The sequence below is a fragment of the Motacilla alba genome, chromosome 4A (assembly GCF_015832195.1).
Source record: "Motacilla alba alba isolate MOTALB_02 chromosome 4A, Motacilla_alba_V1.0_pri, whole genome shotgun sequence".
NCBI lineage: Eukaryota > Metazoa > Chordata > Aves > Passeriformes > Motacillidae > Motacilla > Motacilla alba.
In genome coordinates this window covers 6,275,655-6,293,328 of record NC_052045.1, presented here as the reverse complement: position 1 = coordinate 6,293,328, position 17,674 = coordinate 6,275,655, and the positions used below count along the sequence as shown (strand labels likewise).

The 17,674-nt window shown below is 56.7% G+C and overlaps 1 protein-coding gene across 2 annotated transcripts; it reads right to left on the bottom strand.

The window, feature by feature from the left end:
• Nucleotides 1-3,331: 3,331 nt before the first annotated feature.
• Nucleotides 3,332-17,357, bottom strand: EDA2R (ectodysplasin A2 receptor). Of its 2 annotated transcripts, none has more exons than XM_038123046.1 (9): nucleotides 17,219-17,357; nucleotides 12,168-12,276; nucleotides 11,328-11,506; nucleotides 10,506-10,591; nucleotides 10,196-10,360; nucleotides 9,616-9,762; nucleotides 8,994-9,472; nucleotides 8,726-8,774; nucleotides 3,332-8,338 (listed from the first exon to the last, which is right to left on the bottom strand). In XM_038123046.1, exons 2-9 carry the CDS (start codon nucleotides 12,252-12,254, stop codon nucleotides 8,043-8,045), a joined length of 1,488 nt encoding a protein of 495 aa, XP_037978974.1. In that variant the 5' UTR covers nucleotides 12,255-12,276; nucleotides 17,219-17,357; the 3' UTR covers nucleotides 3,332-8,042. The 2 variants fall into 2 exon arrangements, with proteins under 2 accessions (XP_037978974.1, XP_037978976.1); XM_038123048.1 differs by having other exon boundaries at nucleotides 12,168-12,258; nucleotides 17,219-17,341.
• Between the last annotated feature and the right edge of the window lie 317 nt (nucleotides 17,358-17,674).

The following is a 17,674-nucleotide window of genomic DNA, read 5'->3' as shown; positions in this document are numbered from 1 at the left end:
TCTGCTCCTCCCCCCCGTACAGAGTGAGGACAGGAGCCTTTCCCCCATTCCATTCCTGTCTGTAGTGATGTGTTGGTGTCCACACACACCCTCTGGATGCCAGGCTGCCATTTCTAATGCCTCTCCATGGCACAGGTGCCACAGGGCAGGATCACAACCCTGGGCAGAGGGTGTGGGGCACATCTTTGGGACGACCCTCTGGACAGGACCAGGATAAGACCATGGAGCAGAGCAGCTCAGAGCCCACCTGGAGATGTCCTGGGGCCAGGGCAGGATGGGAGCCCCAGCCTGGGGTCATGTCTGGCTTGTCTGACTTTGGAGGTGGCCAGGGCACAGAGCTGGGGCATTGTGTGCTCCTTGCTCTGACATGTTAATGTGAACTGTAGGAGGCAAGAAATGATGAACATTGGCTCTGTTGTTATTGTACGTGATTGGGGTATTTATTTGTAATCCTGTAATTCCTTCAGGCCAGCTCAGAGGAGAATGAGGAGTGTGAAGAGGTATTTAAGGGGTTGTAAAAACACAAATCTTTTGCTAAATCTCCATCCCCATTTCTGCTGCATTGGAAGGCAAAGCAGCCCTGTACCCAGGCTATGAGCTCCCATTAATTGCCATGGAGAAACAGCCAGCCCAGGCTCAAAAACCTCATTTACCACCAGGGCTCAGGGCAGGAATATAGCAATTTCATTTGGGATAATAATGTATTTTTGAGGGATAAGAATAATTATTGGCATCAGGTTGTCCCCAAAGACAGTGTTTTTTTGCCTCCAGCACAGCTCTGGCATTGGAGCTGGATTTGTTTCCCCTTAAAAATGAACATCTGCTGCCAATAAAAAGAATAAGGACTTTTTTTTTTTTTTTTTCTGTGGTGGATGTTGCTCACAGTTTGGTCCTAGATGAGATGGTTTGCTCTCATTACTGTTCCCCCGAGCATTCTGTCCAGTTCCTCAGAGTCTGGTGGCTGTTCTGCCCACCAAGGCTGCAGGTGATGGTGGCACTCCCTGCACAGGCACCCAGTTTGAGTCCGTGCCCCAAACAGGCACTGTGCAGCTTTTCAGCTGCTTTTTGAAAGTCCCTGTGAGTGAACTGACAGGTTGGAAAGGTCAGTGTGGAAGACAGAAGAACAATAGGTTTCTGCCTCCTGGCAAACACATCCAATTCAATAACGTGCCCTGAAATGTGTGTTTTCCTTTGCTTGTGACTGGCCTCATGTCCTGCAGAGACAGGTGAGGTACGAACTGAGCGTGCAGGGGAAGCCTGGGGGAAATACAGAATGAGAAAATCGGAGAAGAAACAGTAAAAACATCACCTGTGGGGAAGGAAAGTGGAGAAGGAAAGGAACTTGGGTATGGCAATTCATGTCTCTCTTACGGATTTCAGTCTTTAGTTTTAGCATTGGAAATTTTTCTGCCTGTTCCCCTGGACCCTGTGCAGGAGCCAGGGGCACATGGAGGGCAGGTGTTTAAGGTTTCTTTACTGGTGAGCCTCCTGGTGAGGGTTAGGCAAGGAAATGAAAGGTGAAAGCAGGGAAGCTGTTTACCAAAGCACTCCAGAGCTGTCGGTCTCATTCCTGCCCTTTTCTCACTAAATGCTGCGGCTCAGACTCCCCTGAGGACTGTGTTCTTACCCTCTCCTGCACAGAAAAGGGCAGCCATCCTCTCCCTGTAACTACAGAATTTCAATCAGTGTTTTAAGAAAACATTGCTCTTAATCCAGGTCATCTCAGCCCAAAGCAGACCCAGGGCTTTAGTAAAAAGTGCAACTGTGGAAGCTCTTGCTCTGTGTCTCCAGAACCTGCACATGAGGGAGATCTTAGAAAGCTCCTCTGACTCCACTGCCATAGACCATGCAGTCCTCGTTAACACAGGGCTCACTAATTAATCTGGTTCCAAGCAGGATCCCACCTGGAATACTTATTTAGTGGGAACACCTCCTCACCCTGGCCAGACCTCTCCAGCAGCTCCCCTTTGCTCATGGGGAGAAGGACATGCCCTCAGAGGGGGGTCTCCTGTGAGAAGGATGCAAAGACCTCCCATGAGTGCAATCTCACCTCAGCAGCTCTGAGATAGCCTCTGCTCAGGGGTCTCTGTCCACTCAAGGACAGGGCACAGTCCCCGCCCCTGCAGGTACATTTCAGGGCACACAGGTGGGGTATCCACACCCCACACATTTCACTTGGGTTATTCGGAACAAAACCCCACAGGTCAGGAACGCGTGTCTCAGCAGGACTGCTGGCTGTGCTGTGTGACTGCCGGGAGCAGCAGGACAGACGTCTGCCTTCCTGCTGCACAGACAGCTCAGGAGAGGGCCCCGTGCGTGTGCCTGGTGGGGGCCAAACAGCATTCCCTGGCATTCCCTCTGCAGCTGGAGGCTGGCCAAGCTGTCAGTGCCTTTGCACAGCTCTGCATCCCAGCTGGAGATGTTCCTGCTGGAGGCAGCTGAGGCAAGGAGCGGGTACCTCAGCACCCTGCCCTGTGAAGAGTGGCTGAGGTGACACCAGGACTCGAGCCATCCTTGTTCTGGCCACCAAGGAGATTGTCCTCAGCCACACACTTGTCTGCTCACATGGAGCACGTGTGTTTCTCTGCCAGCTCTGCTTCACAGGAGCTGCCTCTTATCCCAGCATGGAGCACGAGAATCCCAAGTACTTTGAGGGGAACGATTGATTTATCATCGCTCCTTGGGCTCCAGCCAAAACCAAGGCAAGACCAGACAACACAAGCGGTCTGAGGTGAGGAGCAGAGGGGGTGTGAAGCTCTTGATCACTGGAAGTTCCTGCCTTGGGTGGGAACATCTGCTCTGCATGGGAGGGGCAGCCCTGTTCTCCCAGAACAGACCCGAGGTGTGGCCAAGCCCTTTTGCCTACTGCAGCACGTCCAGTCACCTGGGAATGCAGAGTCTGGATGGTTACAACCCCAGGGCCAGGAGTCACTCAAAGGTAAGGCATGGCAAAGGCTGAATTCCCATCCCAAAGCGTGCGGGAAGCTGCTCTCCCAACGGACGCTTCTGGCCCTCTCCTCCTGCAGTGACAATGGCCGCAGCCAAGTGACAGGCACAGGCAGAGCTTTGGGCTCAGCTCACCCACGGGAGGGCCACAGCAGCCTGCCCACACCTCCTGAGGCAGGGACTCCGGGATCATCACCCCTTGCAGATGTGGTGAGATTGGGCACACTGGGGCCACCTGGGCTGCACCCTGTACAGCTCCTGGGACAGCAGGCTCCAGGCACCCACGCTCCACAGAAAAGGCTTCTTTGGGAGCTGTGGATGCTGAGTACCTCCACCACTGCCATGGTTTTGTGTTTGGTGCTGGATGGGTGGTTCTTCTGGGCCCTGACTGCAGAGGCTGTGCTGCCCATAGCTGTGGTGTGACAGAGGCAGCCAGGGCTGCAGACACAGCACTGCACGGGGATCCTCACAGGCAGGATGAGCTGCAGCACTGCAAACACTCAGAGCCTGCCGGAGTTTGGACAAGTTTCACAGCTTTAATTAGAACAGAAAACACCCTTGATGCTAATAATTATTTTAAACATAGCAGTAGAAGGGCATGACCAGGCTTAATGAGCCCTGTAATTACCAAGTTTAAACAGCAGCTGTTCCTCAGCGAAGCTTCAGGAATGGGAATTCCTCGGGCATCGTCGAGGGGTCTCTGCTCCCCTGTCCCTAGGCCATGCAGTGAACCACACCTGAGACTCGGCCACTCTGGGGAAGGTGGAACCCACGGGAAAACTGAAGCTGATGCCTGTGGTGGGGGCAGGCACCCTGGGGGACAGGCCCAGGACCACGGCCACCCCCGCCAGCCCCTCCTGCCCGTTCCCACAGCGGGCTGAGGATGCTGCCCGCGGCTGCTGCAGCATCTCTCTCTGAGCAGCACTGCCTGCCCTGCCAGACAGGGCCAGCCCCTCCCAGCCCCCACTGGCCCTGCAGCAGCAGCCCCAGAAGGTGGGCAGGGGGCCACAGCAACGCTGAGAGGAATCAAAACTCACCAAGCGTCACCGTGTCTGGCTCCAAAATTTATTGAACTACAAACACACATCACTCAAGAGCACCAGGTCTGGAGGAATGTGAGGGACCAACCCCCTTCCATTAACGGGGGGCAGGAGCTTCAGCTTCTGCTTGATTTGAACACAGACAACACCCCAAACCCAACAGAAATAACGCTACAGCAGAATTACAACGGTAATGGCACAGAATTTACAAAAATATAAATAACCTATTCGTAACCTTAAAGAAAAATAACATCTACCATAAAAACATGTATTCCCTTGGGTAAACCATGGCTACAGAAATGTAGTGATTTGTTTTTTCGAAAAGCACCAGAGTCTGAAGTATTAAATAATCCAACACAGAGGGAGTATCTCCTCCCAGTACTCGCAGACTCTTCCAAGAAGTGTGCCCAGAACAGTAACACCAAGTCTTCTTCAGTATTGCCTATTTCTGTAAAAGAAGATTGGAGGGACAGCTCTCATGAGCCCCCTGTTCAGGAACAGCACCCGAGGGATGTTCACCAATTGTTCACCAGAATAAACACTTTAACAACAGTGAAGTATGTGCCTATTTTAAGTCTATGCTTAAGAGCTTCCCAGAACAGGGCTGGATTTAAACTTATCATACAAATTCCTCTGCAAATCAGACTTCCAGGCAAGACTGGTGTGGAAACCAATCCCTTGTAAAAAAAATAACCCCATTGCACTGGAGTGTTTCCACTGTTCAGTCCTAGCTCAAGTTTGCACAGATTTCAGAGTTATTTGATTTCTTTCACCTCTCTGTGAGCCATGCCAGCTTGGCACAGATGGCTTCCTGAGGCTGTGACGTGAGATCCAGCACTACAGGAATTTCCCTACCTTACATTCTATGTACTATGTTGAAAATACTATTAAAAAGCAAAAGTCAAGTATCAAGTCCATTGGTTCCCCAGTGAAGCAGTTCCCTGCTCAGGGATCACTGTTGTTCTGGTGTCCGAGTCACAGCGTGATCCCTGTTTTCAAGGCTCTCATGGTTCCCTGAGGGCTCTGGCTGGGCTCGAGGCAGCCTGGCCAAGTGGTCTTAGGGTGGGCTAAAGGCTACCTGTTGAACTTTTGGCCCTTGTAAACAGAGCTGGTTTTGTCACCACAGCTAAAGGAAGGTGCCTGCCACGAGCACAGTGAGAGCGGGGAGCAGCCTGTGGCTGGCAGCTGGGGGAGCCTCACTGCTGAAAAGCCCCGTCCTGCCATGCTCCCGTGCAGTGTCCAGCCCTGCTGGAGCACCAGCCAGCGTGACTAGCACTGACACCACGCGTGAGGCTCTGAGGGGGAACCCAGAACAGTTCAAACACACATAAAACCAGTCCCTGCCAGTCAGTGCTGAGGCAGCACACCCTGTGGCACAGCCAGGGCCTGAGGGCAGCACCAGTGGGGCAGGAGCTGTGGCATGGCACACACCACCCTGCGTGGCATGGCCCATACCCACACCCAGCACAGCACACACCCGCTGTGCTGCACCCTCAGGGCAGGGGGTGAGTTTTGAGTATAAGTAAATATTGCTCAGACATCAAACAATTGAAAAATAAGTTCACCTTAAAAGCTATGAAGAAAATGAGGTTGATTTCTTGGTAGAAGTGAGAAAAAAATCCCAAACAAATGAACTAAATCCTCACTTCATTTGCTTGGCCCAGAGCCCCACCCTGGCACACAGTGGAGCTGCCCAGCACGAGAAGGGATTTGCAGCACACACCTGTGACATGTCCCCATCACCCACAGCTTTAATTGAACAGCCCTTCCTCCCCATCCCCTGCTCCTGACACTGCCATGTGACAGGAACAGGCTGGCTCTGCCATCCTGCCTGGCTGCCACTGCTCTGGGCACTCCAGTGACCACACACTGGTGGCACTGGTGACACAGAACACCCAGGACAAGCTGCCCAGTCCAGTTCCAACTTCAAAGCCAGGGCCAGCAAGCTGAGCTGCAGGGAGGCTCTTACTCAGAGGCGGTGGGTGAAGTTATTTTCCTTCCCACTGGAAGTGACTATGTCCACAGAGGGATTAAATATTTATTGGATTTTGTGAGGTGATTAAACCCAGCACTCTCCCTGCCACAGAAAAGCCTCAAACAGGAAATCTCTGGCCCCAGGCTGTGTGTGCTATAGCAACACTCCCTAACAGTCCAAGAGTGCAGCAAGAGTCTGACTAATCCTGGCCCCACATGGCTCAAAGTTCAACGCTGTAGGTCTTGGGGAGCAAAGAGCAATAAAACGACCTTGACTGTGGAAGAAACAAGCAGTGAGGGAAAGTGCCAGGTCCAGCTCAAACTGCCCCTGCCTTTGTTTATCTGAGCACATCCTGGGTGTGTTCAACCCCAACATCTTTAAACAGGGAAAGAAAACACCAGCAGCTATTGCTCCCCGGGGCGTGGGGGAGATCTGCCTTCCTAGAAGCATCTGCTTCTTTGAGGTACTGTGGTCAGACAAAGGAGAATTCTGTGGGCTCGGCCGAGGGGTCTGGGAGGGGGCAGCAGGCAGCGGGGTAACAGTGCCACTTGCTGGTGACCACCACACCACCGCTTGTGCTGAGACCCCGGTGACAGGCAGGACAGCAGAGAGCACTCAGCAGACCCAGCCAGGGCAGCGAGGGACACAGCAAACGCCACCAGCTCGGCCCCAGTGATGCCGTCTGTGAGTCTCGGGACAGCCAGGGTGACACTGATCACAGAATACCCTGAGTTGGAAGGGACCACAAAGATCACGGAGTTTAACTCTTAAGTGAATGGCCCACAGAGGGATTGAGCCCTCAGCCCCGGTGTTTCAGCACCAGGCTGTGCTGGGAGCCGAGCCACGGCCGCAGCCCCGCTGGCAGCTGCTCTGCCCGTGGCCCCCCCGTGTGCCTGGCCGCCCCCGCGCCGCTGTGCCCCGCTCAGGAACGCGTCCTGCAGCCCCCGCTCCCGTCCAGGGCCACCAGCACAGCCCCCGTGGCCAGGGCACACCGAGAACAGCCCAGCTGCCTGCAGCCCCCAGGCTCGGGCACAACACCGAAATCAGGGCGACTGGTGACAGCAAGGCCATGCAAGTTATGACAAATCCCCCAGGATGAAATACCAAGCAGAAGGGTGCTCCCCCTTCCCAGTAGCAACTCCCAGGAATGAGAAATCAGGCCATTTTTAGGCAGGGAAAAAAAAAAGAAAAATATTATTTTAAAAGAGGAGGAGCTTCTGGAGGAGCTCCTGCTGTGGCTGGCACGGGAACGTCACTGCTGCCTGTGACCACAGGCACAGCTTCAGCCCTCAGCTGCCACCCGCAGTGCAGTGGCCCTGCCCCTGACACTCTGTGCCACCACAGGTGGTTTGTGAAGCCTTGGAGGTGATGGGCAGTGAACAGCCACGGGGCTGGGGTGAGCCAGCACCTGCCCACGGCCAACAGCCACAGCCCAACGAGGGCTTACATCAGCTCATCCCCAGAGTCAGGCTGAAACTCGTGCCAGGATGCCACGCTGCACCACAAATGGACACGAGAGGAAGGTGCCAGGGTGGCACAGAGGGACAAAGGCTGGAGCCTGGCACATCAGCCATGGTCAGGTCCTCTGCCAAGGAAATCGCAGCACAGAGAGAGAGAAAAGTAAACTGAGAAAGTGGCAACCGGCACCCGGGAAAGCAGAGCATGGGCCAGAGGAAGGATGGGAAAGCTGGAATGGAAGGGAGGAGATGGCTGGGCTCGTAGGAGGGCACTGCCCATGGACACCGAGCCCCATGGCTGAGGAACCCCATGGAAACAGTGGGGCAGGACAGGGCTCACTGCAGAGCCAGAGCACCACAGTATGGGCAGCACAGCAACTGACAGGGGTGTCACAGCTGGAGAAAAAACAGCCTCTGGAGGGGCCTGAGCAAGCCCTCCCCCACGGAGCAGGGAAAAGGCACAGCTGTGCTTCCTGAACCCCCGTGCAGAGACGCCCCTGCCGTGTCCATTCCGTGATGCAAAGACCACCTCTGTGCTCTCCTGCCACGCACACCAGGGAGGTTACGTGGCTGCAGGCCACAGGAGTACCAGTGCACGGAGCTTCCTCTGTCCCTCCCCGTGCCCTAGCGCTGGCGGTCGGGCGCGGGGCTGAGCGTGAAGTGGTCGCAGAGCAGGAGCAAGGCGTCGAAGCGCTGCAGCCGCTGCAGCGCCTGCGCCAGCAGCGGGACGGTGACCGCGGCTCCCGCGTAGGTGAAGTGTGCCACCAGCTGCTCAAAGCCCGAAATCCGCCCCAGCAGCTGGGGCATGAGCCCCAGCTCCAGCGCCACGTGGCTGAAGTTCTTCACACCGTTCAAGGAAGGGTCCAGCAAAAAGGCAAGAGACTGCACCAAGGAATGGGGCAGCTCTGCTATTGGGAGACCTGGGGACAGCAACACAGCGAAGCTGGGTTAGCATCCATCCTAGCCAAAGAGGAAAAGAGCAAAGAGACCAGCCAGCCCCCAGCCTCAGCCCCTGCTGAGCTGGTGAAAGGCCAGCCTGCCAGAGCAGGTATCTCCTCCATCACTTTTAGAGCTCAGCAACATGGAGCTGGCTCAGTCCTGGGGAAGCTGGTGACAGCTGGGCCACCTGCCCACAGGCTGCTTAAGGCAGCATCACAGAAAATATACCCTGTGGACCAGCACCAAGGCCACAGGTCAGGGGAGTCCCTGGTGGGGACATGGTGGGCTTCTGGAGGAGCTCCCTTCTAAGAACCTGCCTCTGATATGCCCGTTCTTGGAGTACAAAGTGAGACTGGAAGGCCACTTACCACTGGCTGTGCTGCTGATCTGAGTCACCAGGCTCTGGGCATCATCCACCTGGCAAGACAAAGACCCCAAGGTTGGTGGCAGTCTGCTGAGAACAGCAATGCCAGGGCTTGCACAGGGGCTCGGGGAATGGTGCTGCTTCTCCAGCCTTACCACCCCATATTAACGTAACTCAGTCCATTCCCACTCCTATGTCAAGCCCAGCCTCTGTGCCTGAGCCTTGGGCAACTGGCAGCAGTTCTGAGGAGTGATAAGACAGGAGGAACTCACCGGCTGCTCCCCAGGTGGGATTTCAGCTGTGGGGAAGTGGTGAGCCCTCTCCTGCACCCCTCCACCGCTCTCTGCTGGAATCCTCTTCACAGCCCGGCTGGCTGCGTCCTCCAGCCGCTCCCCACCCACAAACTCCGCCTGGGTGGAGAACTTCTGGAGGTCCAGCTCAGTGCACTCCACAGGTGCATGTGGCCACTTGTGCTGCATCTCGGAGGCACAGGAGGAGAGGGGGGCCAGGGCCTCCACCGTGCCTGGCCGGCCCTGCCTGGGGGTGGGGGGCGGCAGGACCCCGTCCAGGCAGTCGCCGTGGCCCGAGGCTCGGATCAGGGGCTGGCTTTCCAGGAGGCTCCTGCCCAGCTGGACCTTGGAGGCAGTGCTGGCTGCAATGGCTGGTGGCAAGTCCATCTCTGGCTGGAGAGAGGGGAGCTGGAGACCCACGGCTTCCCCATCCGAAATGAACTGCACCGCTTCCACGGGGCCTAGAATGAGAAACCAGCACTCATCAGTGAAGCTCACCATGCAGCTCCATCCTTCCTGCCTCAGGGCATCTCATCCTGGGACCGTGTAAGCTGGAGCCCAGCACCACCCTCCCTTCCCCAGGGAAAGCAGCCAGAGCAGGTACCTTCTGCCTGCCTGTAGCAAGGGCTCAAATTCTTCACACCCAGGCAGCAGGGTCCAGACATCTGCTCCTCACACAGGAACCTGCCAGGTGCTGCTGCAGTTGGGAACGTTGCTCGCTGGCCCGAGAAGTTCTGAGTCCTCAGGAAGACTTGGAGGATAGAGGAGAAACAGCGTGAGCAAAGGTTTGGCTGGCTTCCCTGGCATGTCCTCAGCCCTGTGGTATGTCTGCCACCGAGGAGCTGGGAGCCCAGCAGCTCCCTGGCATGCTGCTGGATGCCTAACTCTGGCCACCACACCTTCATTCTGCTGTGAAGAGCCACCCAACCAGAGAAACCTCAGAAGGGAGGACTGCCAGTTCTGACAGTGACACGGCCTCCAACTCCTCCTCCCCCCATGGCCCAAAGAAGGAGGGAGGCTCCTCTGTGTCACTGAGCAGGTAGAGAAGCACGATGAAGTGTCTATTCTGTATGAGCTGAGGGACATTTGGGTCACCGTGCTGTGAATTCAGCAATGCTCTACACAGAAAGAAGGAGCCACGGGCACAGGTGAATGGCACAGCAGGGAGGAGAGCACCAACTCACCTCTCTGGCACTGGCTTTTCCAGAATCGCTTGCAGTAGATGATGGAAAGTGCCAGAAGCACCAGGACGATGATGACCAGGGCACTGCTGGTCAGTGCAAGAAGGGCTGTGTCCTGGGGTGGCACAGTAGGGACAGCGACCTTCACCAGGTTTGGTCTGGAGCGACCTGCAAACATCATGCACAAAGCGCTGGAGCCAAACTCCGAGGCTTGGACCACCCCTTCCCTGCCCACCCCTCGTCACATGCCATGACCGTGCCTCCCCTGCGCCCACGTCACCTGCCCTGACCCCAGCAGCGTGGGGACACCTACACTGTGGCTCGGAGGATGGCGTCTGCTTGGTGCAGGGAATGCACTCCCACTCCAGCTGCCCGCTGATCCGCGCCTTCCGGTAAAACCTGCCAAGAGAGCACGCAGGCTCAGCACAGCCTGGCCCCACCGAGCTGCCACCAGCCCGCTGTGCAGCCAGCTGTGCCACCTACCCTGCAGCAGAGGGGGACAGCTGACCCTGCATTCCTGCCTGGCAAAAGGAGCAACAGGGCTCTCATCGCTGGCTAGAGCCACGCCACACCTTCTTGCTCATGTCTAGCCATTTGTCAAGAAGCAACATCTTTCCAACACCCCCCCCCCCCCCCCGCATCCCCCATGTCTGCTGAAGTGGATTTTAATGGTTAATAGCTCCCTACAGGGCTGGGAAGAGCCCAGCCACAGCTCTGTCTGAGAAGAGACTGCTACACTGGAGCCCACCACTGGCCGGGGTGTCTGCAGCACAAGCTGTCTGTATGCAGCCGTCTCATTTCAGTAACCCCTTAAACCCCCTCTTTGGGGACTACTAACCATAGTGCTCTACAACACTTCATCTTCCAGGGCTCAGCCACCCTGGTGTCTACAGAACAACGTGAGTCTGGAAGTTTTCTTTCACAGCTCGTTTACGTGAGCCTTCGTGTTTCCTTCTCTGCAGCTACAACAGGACCCACCAGATGGGTCTGACTTCCATGTCACTAGCAGTGTCCTCACACAGACATCACTGGGTCACCAGGCTCCTCTTAGGTCCCATGTGGGACCATGTGTGGCCCCCCGTGCCCAGCCCCTCCCTGCCTGCCCCCAGGTGTGGCTGTGCTGGGCCCCTCTCACCCCGGCAGGCACTCCCCGCAGACGGCGTCGGCCGTGGCCGTGCAGTTGGACTTCTGCAGGCGGTTGATGAGGGCACAGGACAGGCAGGGCTTGCAGCCATGATGTCCCCAGCGGTCCTTGAACTTCCTGGGAGGGCAGGCCACGCACTGCGCGTCCCCGCCGCTGCCGTCGCCGCAGTCCTGCGGGGCACGAGGTGGGGGACATGTGGTGAGGGGCCACCACGGGCTCCAAATGCTACTGAGGGAAACTGTGTCCCTTCTTTGGGGACAAAGGGCCACCGCTCGTGTGGGGTCCCCAGAACCCAGCTGAGAGCAGGCACCACTAGTGCAGCTCCCAGGAGACACTCAGGGACCCCGTCTGCTGCCCAGCTGGGGCCCACTGGTGTGCTCTGGGTGTTGAAAGCTCCAGCAGCACCATGCCCCAGGAGGCACCACCAGGGGAACCCTGCTGCATCCAGCCAATCCAAGCCTCCCACAAATGAGACCCCCCCACCCCGGGACCCCCTGCAGCAGTGTCCTGCTGGCTCCCACCCACGTGCAGCCCAGCCATGCAGTGTGACTCTGCTCGGGGCTACAGACCAGAGGAAATTTAGATTCCACCAGCAAAAAAGGAAATCAGGTTGCTCCTTGTGCTGCCTTAAATCCCTCATCACCTCCTCCTCCCATTGTCTCACCCTTCTTCCAGGGTAAGTGAAACAATCCACCATCCCATCCTACCAAGTCTCAGCTCTTCCCAACATGCTGGGACCTAAGATCACCTTTCTGAAGGGAGGCTGGCAGAGGATTAACCCAGCTGTGCCACCCATGATGATTTCTGCTCCTCACAGAGAAGTCAATTTACCTTGGAAAGCTCCTGCCCGGGCATGCACTTTCTGCAGGGGACACATTTCTTCTGGTCATCCAGGTACTCACTCTCCTGGCAGGCCATTGTGCTGAAGAGGAAAGGAGAGCTTGGGGACAAGAGGAAGAGAAAGCAGAGGGATCAAAACCAGCTCTAACACATTTGGGATAAGCAGTGTGCCCATCTCTGGGTAGACATCTCCACCTGGCCAGGACAGCAGCCAACACTGCTGAGCATTGTGGGTGGGACTCGGGCAGGAGGTAATTCCTGGCTCCTTCCACATGGCTCCATCAGTCCCAGGCTTCCCAGCAAGGCTGGTGATGAGCTGCCCCATTCTGTCATCTCACAGCCCCACAATGAAGCAAAGGAAATGTCAGTCACAGTATTGAAGCACTGACCACTAACTGCTCATGTCACCAGGGGATTCTGCCAGCCCCAGCCGTGGCTCTGGGTACCAGAGACAATCAGCAGAGAGCTTGGCCCCAGCAAAGGCTCAGCAAAGCCCCAGCTCCAGGATCCAGCAGCCCAGCTCTGGCCAACGAGGCTGCATTGGTGTGACAGCACCAAATGCTGGTGGCTGATGTGTCCCTGGCAGAACAGGACACAGTGCCCCACACACACCCTGCACCCCCAACAGAAAGGGACACACACACACACACACACCTGTGGCCCTGCTGTGTCCCCTGCAGAATGGGACACACACCCACTTGTGGCCCTGCTGTGTCCCCAGCAGAATGGGGGACACACACACACACCCACTTGTGGCCCTGCTGCGTCCCCAGGAGAATGGGGGACACACACACATCCACCTGTGGCCCTGCTGTGTCCCCTGCAGAATGGGACACACACACACACCTGTGGCCCTGCTGCTCCACCCTGGAGCTGTGGAGTCGCTCATGCACGTTTTACCTCTGCATGGTGTCACTCACAGCAAACTCAGAGCAGAACAAGCTCCCACCTCCCTCTGGAGCACCCTGCAGAGCCTTCCCAAGGGGCATTAATGGCTCAGCAAAAGGTAACAAAAGAACCAGCCCAGGAGCCACAGGGCCACACTGTCAGTAAGGGTGGCTCAAGGGCAGCACAGGACCAGCATCTCAATCAGAGCAAGCAATTCAGACTGAATCTGCAAAACTGAGCAATTTATTTGGAGTTTTGGGGCTGCCTGATTATTCCTGCAGATTCTAGATGGGTTCTTCCCATGAAAACAGACAGGGAATAAAATCCACTTTGACTAGACCAATCTCCACTTTGCTTTTCCTATTACCTTGTGCAGAAACTCAGGAGAGAAACTGTTCAACGTGCCTTGGGACCAAGTTCTCACCACCCATCAGGAATAGTGAACACCTTTTAGAGGACACCGGCCTGAATAGCCTAGGAGAACCAGAGCTGTCCTCTGGGAGGGAAGCTTGGCCAGATGTCTGGCCCCTGCAAGGCTCTTGCAGCAGCGGGGGGATAATCCACAGGGCCCCCAGCACCTCCTGCCACAGCTCCTTCCCCTCCCACAGCAGCATTCCTCTGCAGGCTTTTTCTGCCTCCTCTGCCTAATCCCACCACTCCCTTGCCGGTGCCTTTTGGAAGAGGACACTTGGCTGGGCTCCCCCAGCTCTGGAGGGCCGAGATTCATGGGAGATGAGGTCTGCCCAGACAGCACAGCACATGAGTCACCCTGCCTCAGCCTCCCTTGCTAGCTGCTGCTCACAGCACACGGGCTGATACAGGATCAGCAGCCAAGTCCATGGGGACAGGCCAGCAGGAGCTGAAGGGACTAAATCTGTCTTGCAGGCACCTCGGGTGGGGCACGGGCACAGCTCATAACTAGCATAAAGGCTCCTGACACCACTGAATAAAAGGAGACTTGTCACCATCTCAGGAGGTGCTGATCCCAGTGTCGCTGCCCCAGGAGATGCAAAGGGTTTGGTGTCAGGGTTCAGCTACAGGTTGAGTGCAGGAGGGAAAATAAAAAGCGGGGAGCCAGGTCCCAGATGAATGACACACAACTCCTCTGGCGAGCTGGCACACTGGGCAGTGTCACCCAACTGCTCCAGGAGGCCAGCAGGCCAGGGGCCTGGAGTTTGGTTCAGGCTTTTGCTCCTAATAACAGCACAAGATGAATGAAACAGAATTGCAGGCAACAGGGAAGGAACGCAGACACCAGAGCATGGAGAGCAAGGGGCTGATTTTTATCCCCTCTCCAAAGTGCTGTAATGCAAGGAAAAAAGCACAAGTGAAAAAAAGTCAGCAAAACAAAAAACCCCAAACCAGCAGGGTTTTTGGTGAAACTGTCCTGTGAACACAACTTTACCACCTTTTCTCATATATTTACAGAATTTCCCAGCCTTTCAAAGGGCCTGCAGCTGAGACAATGCCCTCAAAGCCCCCTCCCCACAAGAACCCGGTTTAAAGCAGTTTGCCAAATACAGAAAGTTACACAGGCCAAAGGAATCCTGTGTCAGAGCTGCTCCAAGCACAAGGACGTCTGCCAGGATGATGGAATCACTCAAGATGGAGCAGACAGCCGTACCCAACGTGCCAGCAGGATACTGGGCACAGGGCAGGTCTGCTGCTGCTCGAGTGTAACAATACAGGGAACCAACATTTGGTTGAATATCAGGCATGAAGTTCAAAGTTGGGGGATCTTTGTACTTATTTCAACGCCACCAGACCCAAGGCATTTGATTTGTGCATGGAGGACACATCTAAACCACCTGGTGCTGCTCTGGTGTGGCAGCAACCTTGGATCACCCAATGCTCGACTGAAACAATTGGAATTACTGAGGCTAAAGAAAAAGCCAAAGCCAACAACTCCCACCTCTCTGGGAGCCACATGGAGCCTCCCTGACACTTCCAGGGCTGCACATTTTATCTGCCACAGGGGAACATAAAGGTGACACAGTAACAATGAGTATACACGGGGCAAGGTATCAATGTACTTAGAGGTTGAAGGGAAGAAGAACCTCCTGCCATCGGTCCCAGATGTATGAGATCTAACTTGAAAACATCTCTAATTTGTTAAAGAACTCTTGTATTGCCTTAAAGAGACATCCTGCCTGAGCAGGAGAGCAGAATGGGCTCCCACTGCACCAGCCCTTAAGATACCAAAGCCATGAGCTGCTGAATGAGTTTCACTGCATGAGATGAAATGGTTCCAGCAGAGCCACAGCATGAGCTGCAGTTCATCCACCCTGTGACAGCACTACAGCTCAGCCATTGTCTTTTCTCTGTGAAAGTGTAATTTAAAAAAAAATAAATTAGACTGTATTGGAATCCAATCTATTTCTTTTGTGTGCAGCTAAAGGATTCTGGGAGGAAAACAAGGGTGAGGAAAATAATGAGTGAAAAGGTACAAAATGAAAGCAATCAGTGAAACCTTCAGTGCTGCTGATTCTCCCCATCTTCCCAGCAGGGGCTGGGGCAGGGGGGGCTGGCAGGGATGCAGGCAGGTCAGGAGGAGATGGGGTGGGGGCTGCTTCCCATCTCAGCCACGGACCCAGACCCCTCCGGCCATGGGTCTCTGCTTGCCTGGGTCAGGAGGTGCCCAGACCCACCCTCAGGGGCTCAGACACCCACCCAGCAATGGCTCTTCCGTATCACCACGTGAGCCAGCACACACATTACAGGAGATTTCTACTCTGCTGCAGGACTGACTGGCAGAGTCCGGCAGCACCGTGCCTCAAGATGAGACACTTGTATACACTGGAACCTAAGAACAGAGAGCTGAAATCCTAAATAAGAGCTGTAAGTGAAAAGCAGGGGGAAAAAATGCTATCTGGAAAATATGAGTGCATGCCTCATGGTTGGCCACAGTCAGCTCCAGTCTCCTGCTCAGCCATTCCCTCACTCTGGTCCAGGCAGTGTCTCCTCATCTCCTTGTGCTGCAAACAATGCTGGGAGAACCTTTGCAGCAGTGGGACTCCTCTGGGCAAAGGGCTTCTCACAGAAGCAAAAAAGGTGGAATCTGAGGCTTTCCACGTGGCTTGGAAATCAGCAGGTTTCCCAAACTGGAGATTCTACACACACTGCCCACATTGTTTTATGGCTGGGGACTTGTGTTTGCTTTAAGTGAAAGCACCGTGGCTCGGGTGGGGAGGAAGTGCTCGGGGCGGCTCTCACCCCTCTTTAGCACACAGCAGGAGTCCCCAGGGCACAATGCCACTTTCCAGTGATTTTTGCCAAGTTAGGGCTGCCCACCTTGGAAACCTACACTCTGCCTTACCAGGTATCTCAAGTAACACCTCCAAAGCTCCTCTCAAATTGCATGAAACTTTGGATTTCCATCTGGTTTTTGCCCCACATCTAATTCTTAGTAACTTTCGCTATCTTCCGGCAATAATCAGAGAACCACGGTAGCCGTCAAATCTCTCCGAGACCGTGGAGTCCAACTGTTCCCCCAGCACTAAAAGTGCCACATCCACGTGTCCATTATCTCTCCCCAAACGGCGACTTCACCCCTGCCTGTAGCGGGGCATGAAATTGTTCGGGGAAAAACTTGTTCCTAATGCACAACCTAAACCTCCCGACCCCCGCATCTGGCAGCTGCTCGTTTCAGGAAAAACAGCCGAGGCGAGGCGGGCGGCGGGACGGCTGCGGGGGCAGCGGGGGCAGCGCGGCGCCCCCGCGGGTGCGGGCCCGGCTCGCCCACCGCCCCCGCAGCCCGGCCGGACCCCGCCGGCGCCCCCCGCCGCCCGCTCGGGGAAGGCGGCAGCACGCCGGGATATGCCCGGGCACGTCCCGGCCAGGGGCTCCGCCGCGGCACGGCCGCCCCTCATCGCCCGCCCGGCATCCCCCGGTACCCCGGCGCCGGTCTCCGCATCTCCCGCTCCCCGCACCCATCGGTGCCGCCCGGCCCGGTACCGCCGGCGTTCAGGGGTGATCACGGAACCGGCTACAGCCCACGTGTATCGCTGCCGCTCGGTGCCGGGAGCGGAACCCGCCGCAGGTCCCGCCGCTCCCCCCGACCCCGCAACCGCCTCCGCCCGGCGGTGGCACCGGCACCGGGGAGGGCCGGGACCGCCGAGAGCGGGCGGGCAGGTGCGCGACCCCCCGCGGATTACCTGTCTCGGTGCTAGCAGCACGGCGCGGACCGGGACCGGGACCGGCGGGACCAGGAGAGACGGCGCGGACGCGGACCCGGAGCCGGACCGGCACCGCACCGCCAATGGCTCGGCGGCCCCGCGTGGAGCGGAGCGGGTCGAAGCCCGTCCCGTCCCGGGCACCGGGAGTGCCCCGCGCCCCGCCCCGCAGCTCCATTGGCGGCGGCGCCGCCGGGGCGGGGCGATGCGGGGAGCGGCGCCGGCGGGGGCGGCCGGGAGCGGCGGGAGCGGCACCGGCACCGGCACCGGGGGGCAGCGGGGCCGGAGCTCCGCGCCGAGGGAAGTCTGGGCACAGCAACGCCGGGGTGTCCCGCTGTCACCGGCCGGGGTGTGACACTAGAGAACCCCCGGGTTTGCGGGACCTTGTTCCCGAAGACCCGAGGCTGTCCGGCACCTCAGGTGCGGGCTGGAGGCTGA

Bases quoted from the DNA above. Each gene is read 5' to 3' on its own strand.
- EDA2R (XM_038123046.1), bottom strand. From the start codon at position 12,254: ATGGCCTGCCAGGAGAGTGAGTACCTGGATGACCAGAAGAAATGTGTC. The intron at 11,507-12,167 runs GTAAATTGACTT...CGTGCCCCGCAG, and splicing joins CCGGGCAGGAGCTTTCCAAG to GACTGCGGCGACGGCAGCGG. The intron at 9,473-9,615 runs GTACCTGCTCTG...TTCTCATTCTAG, and splicing joins TTGCTACAGGCAGGCAGAAG to GCCCCGTGGAAGCGGTGCAG.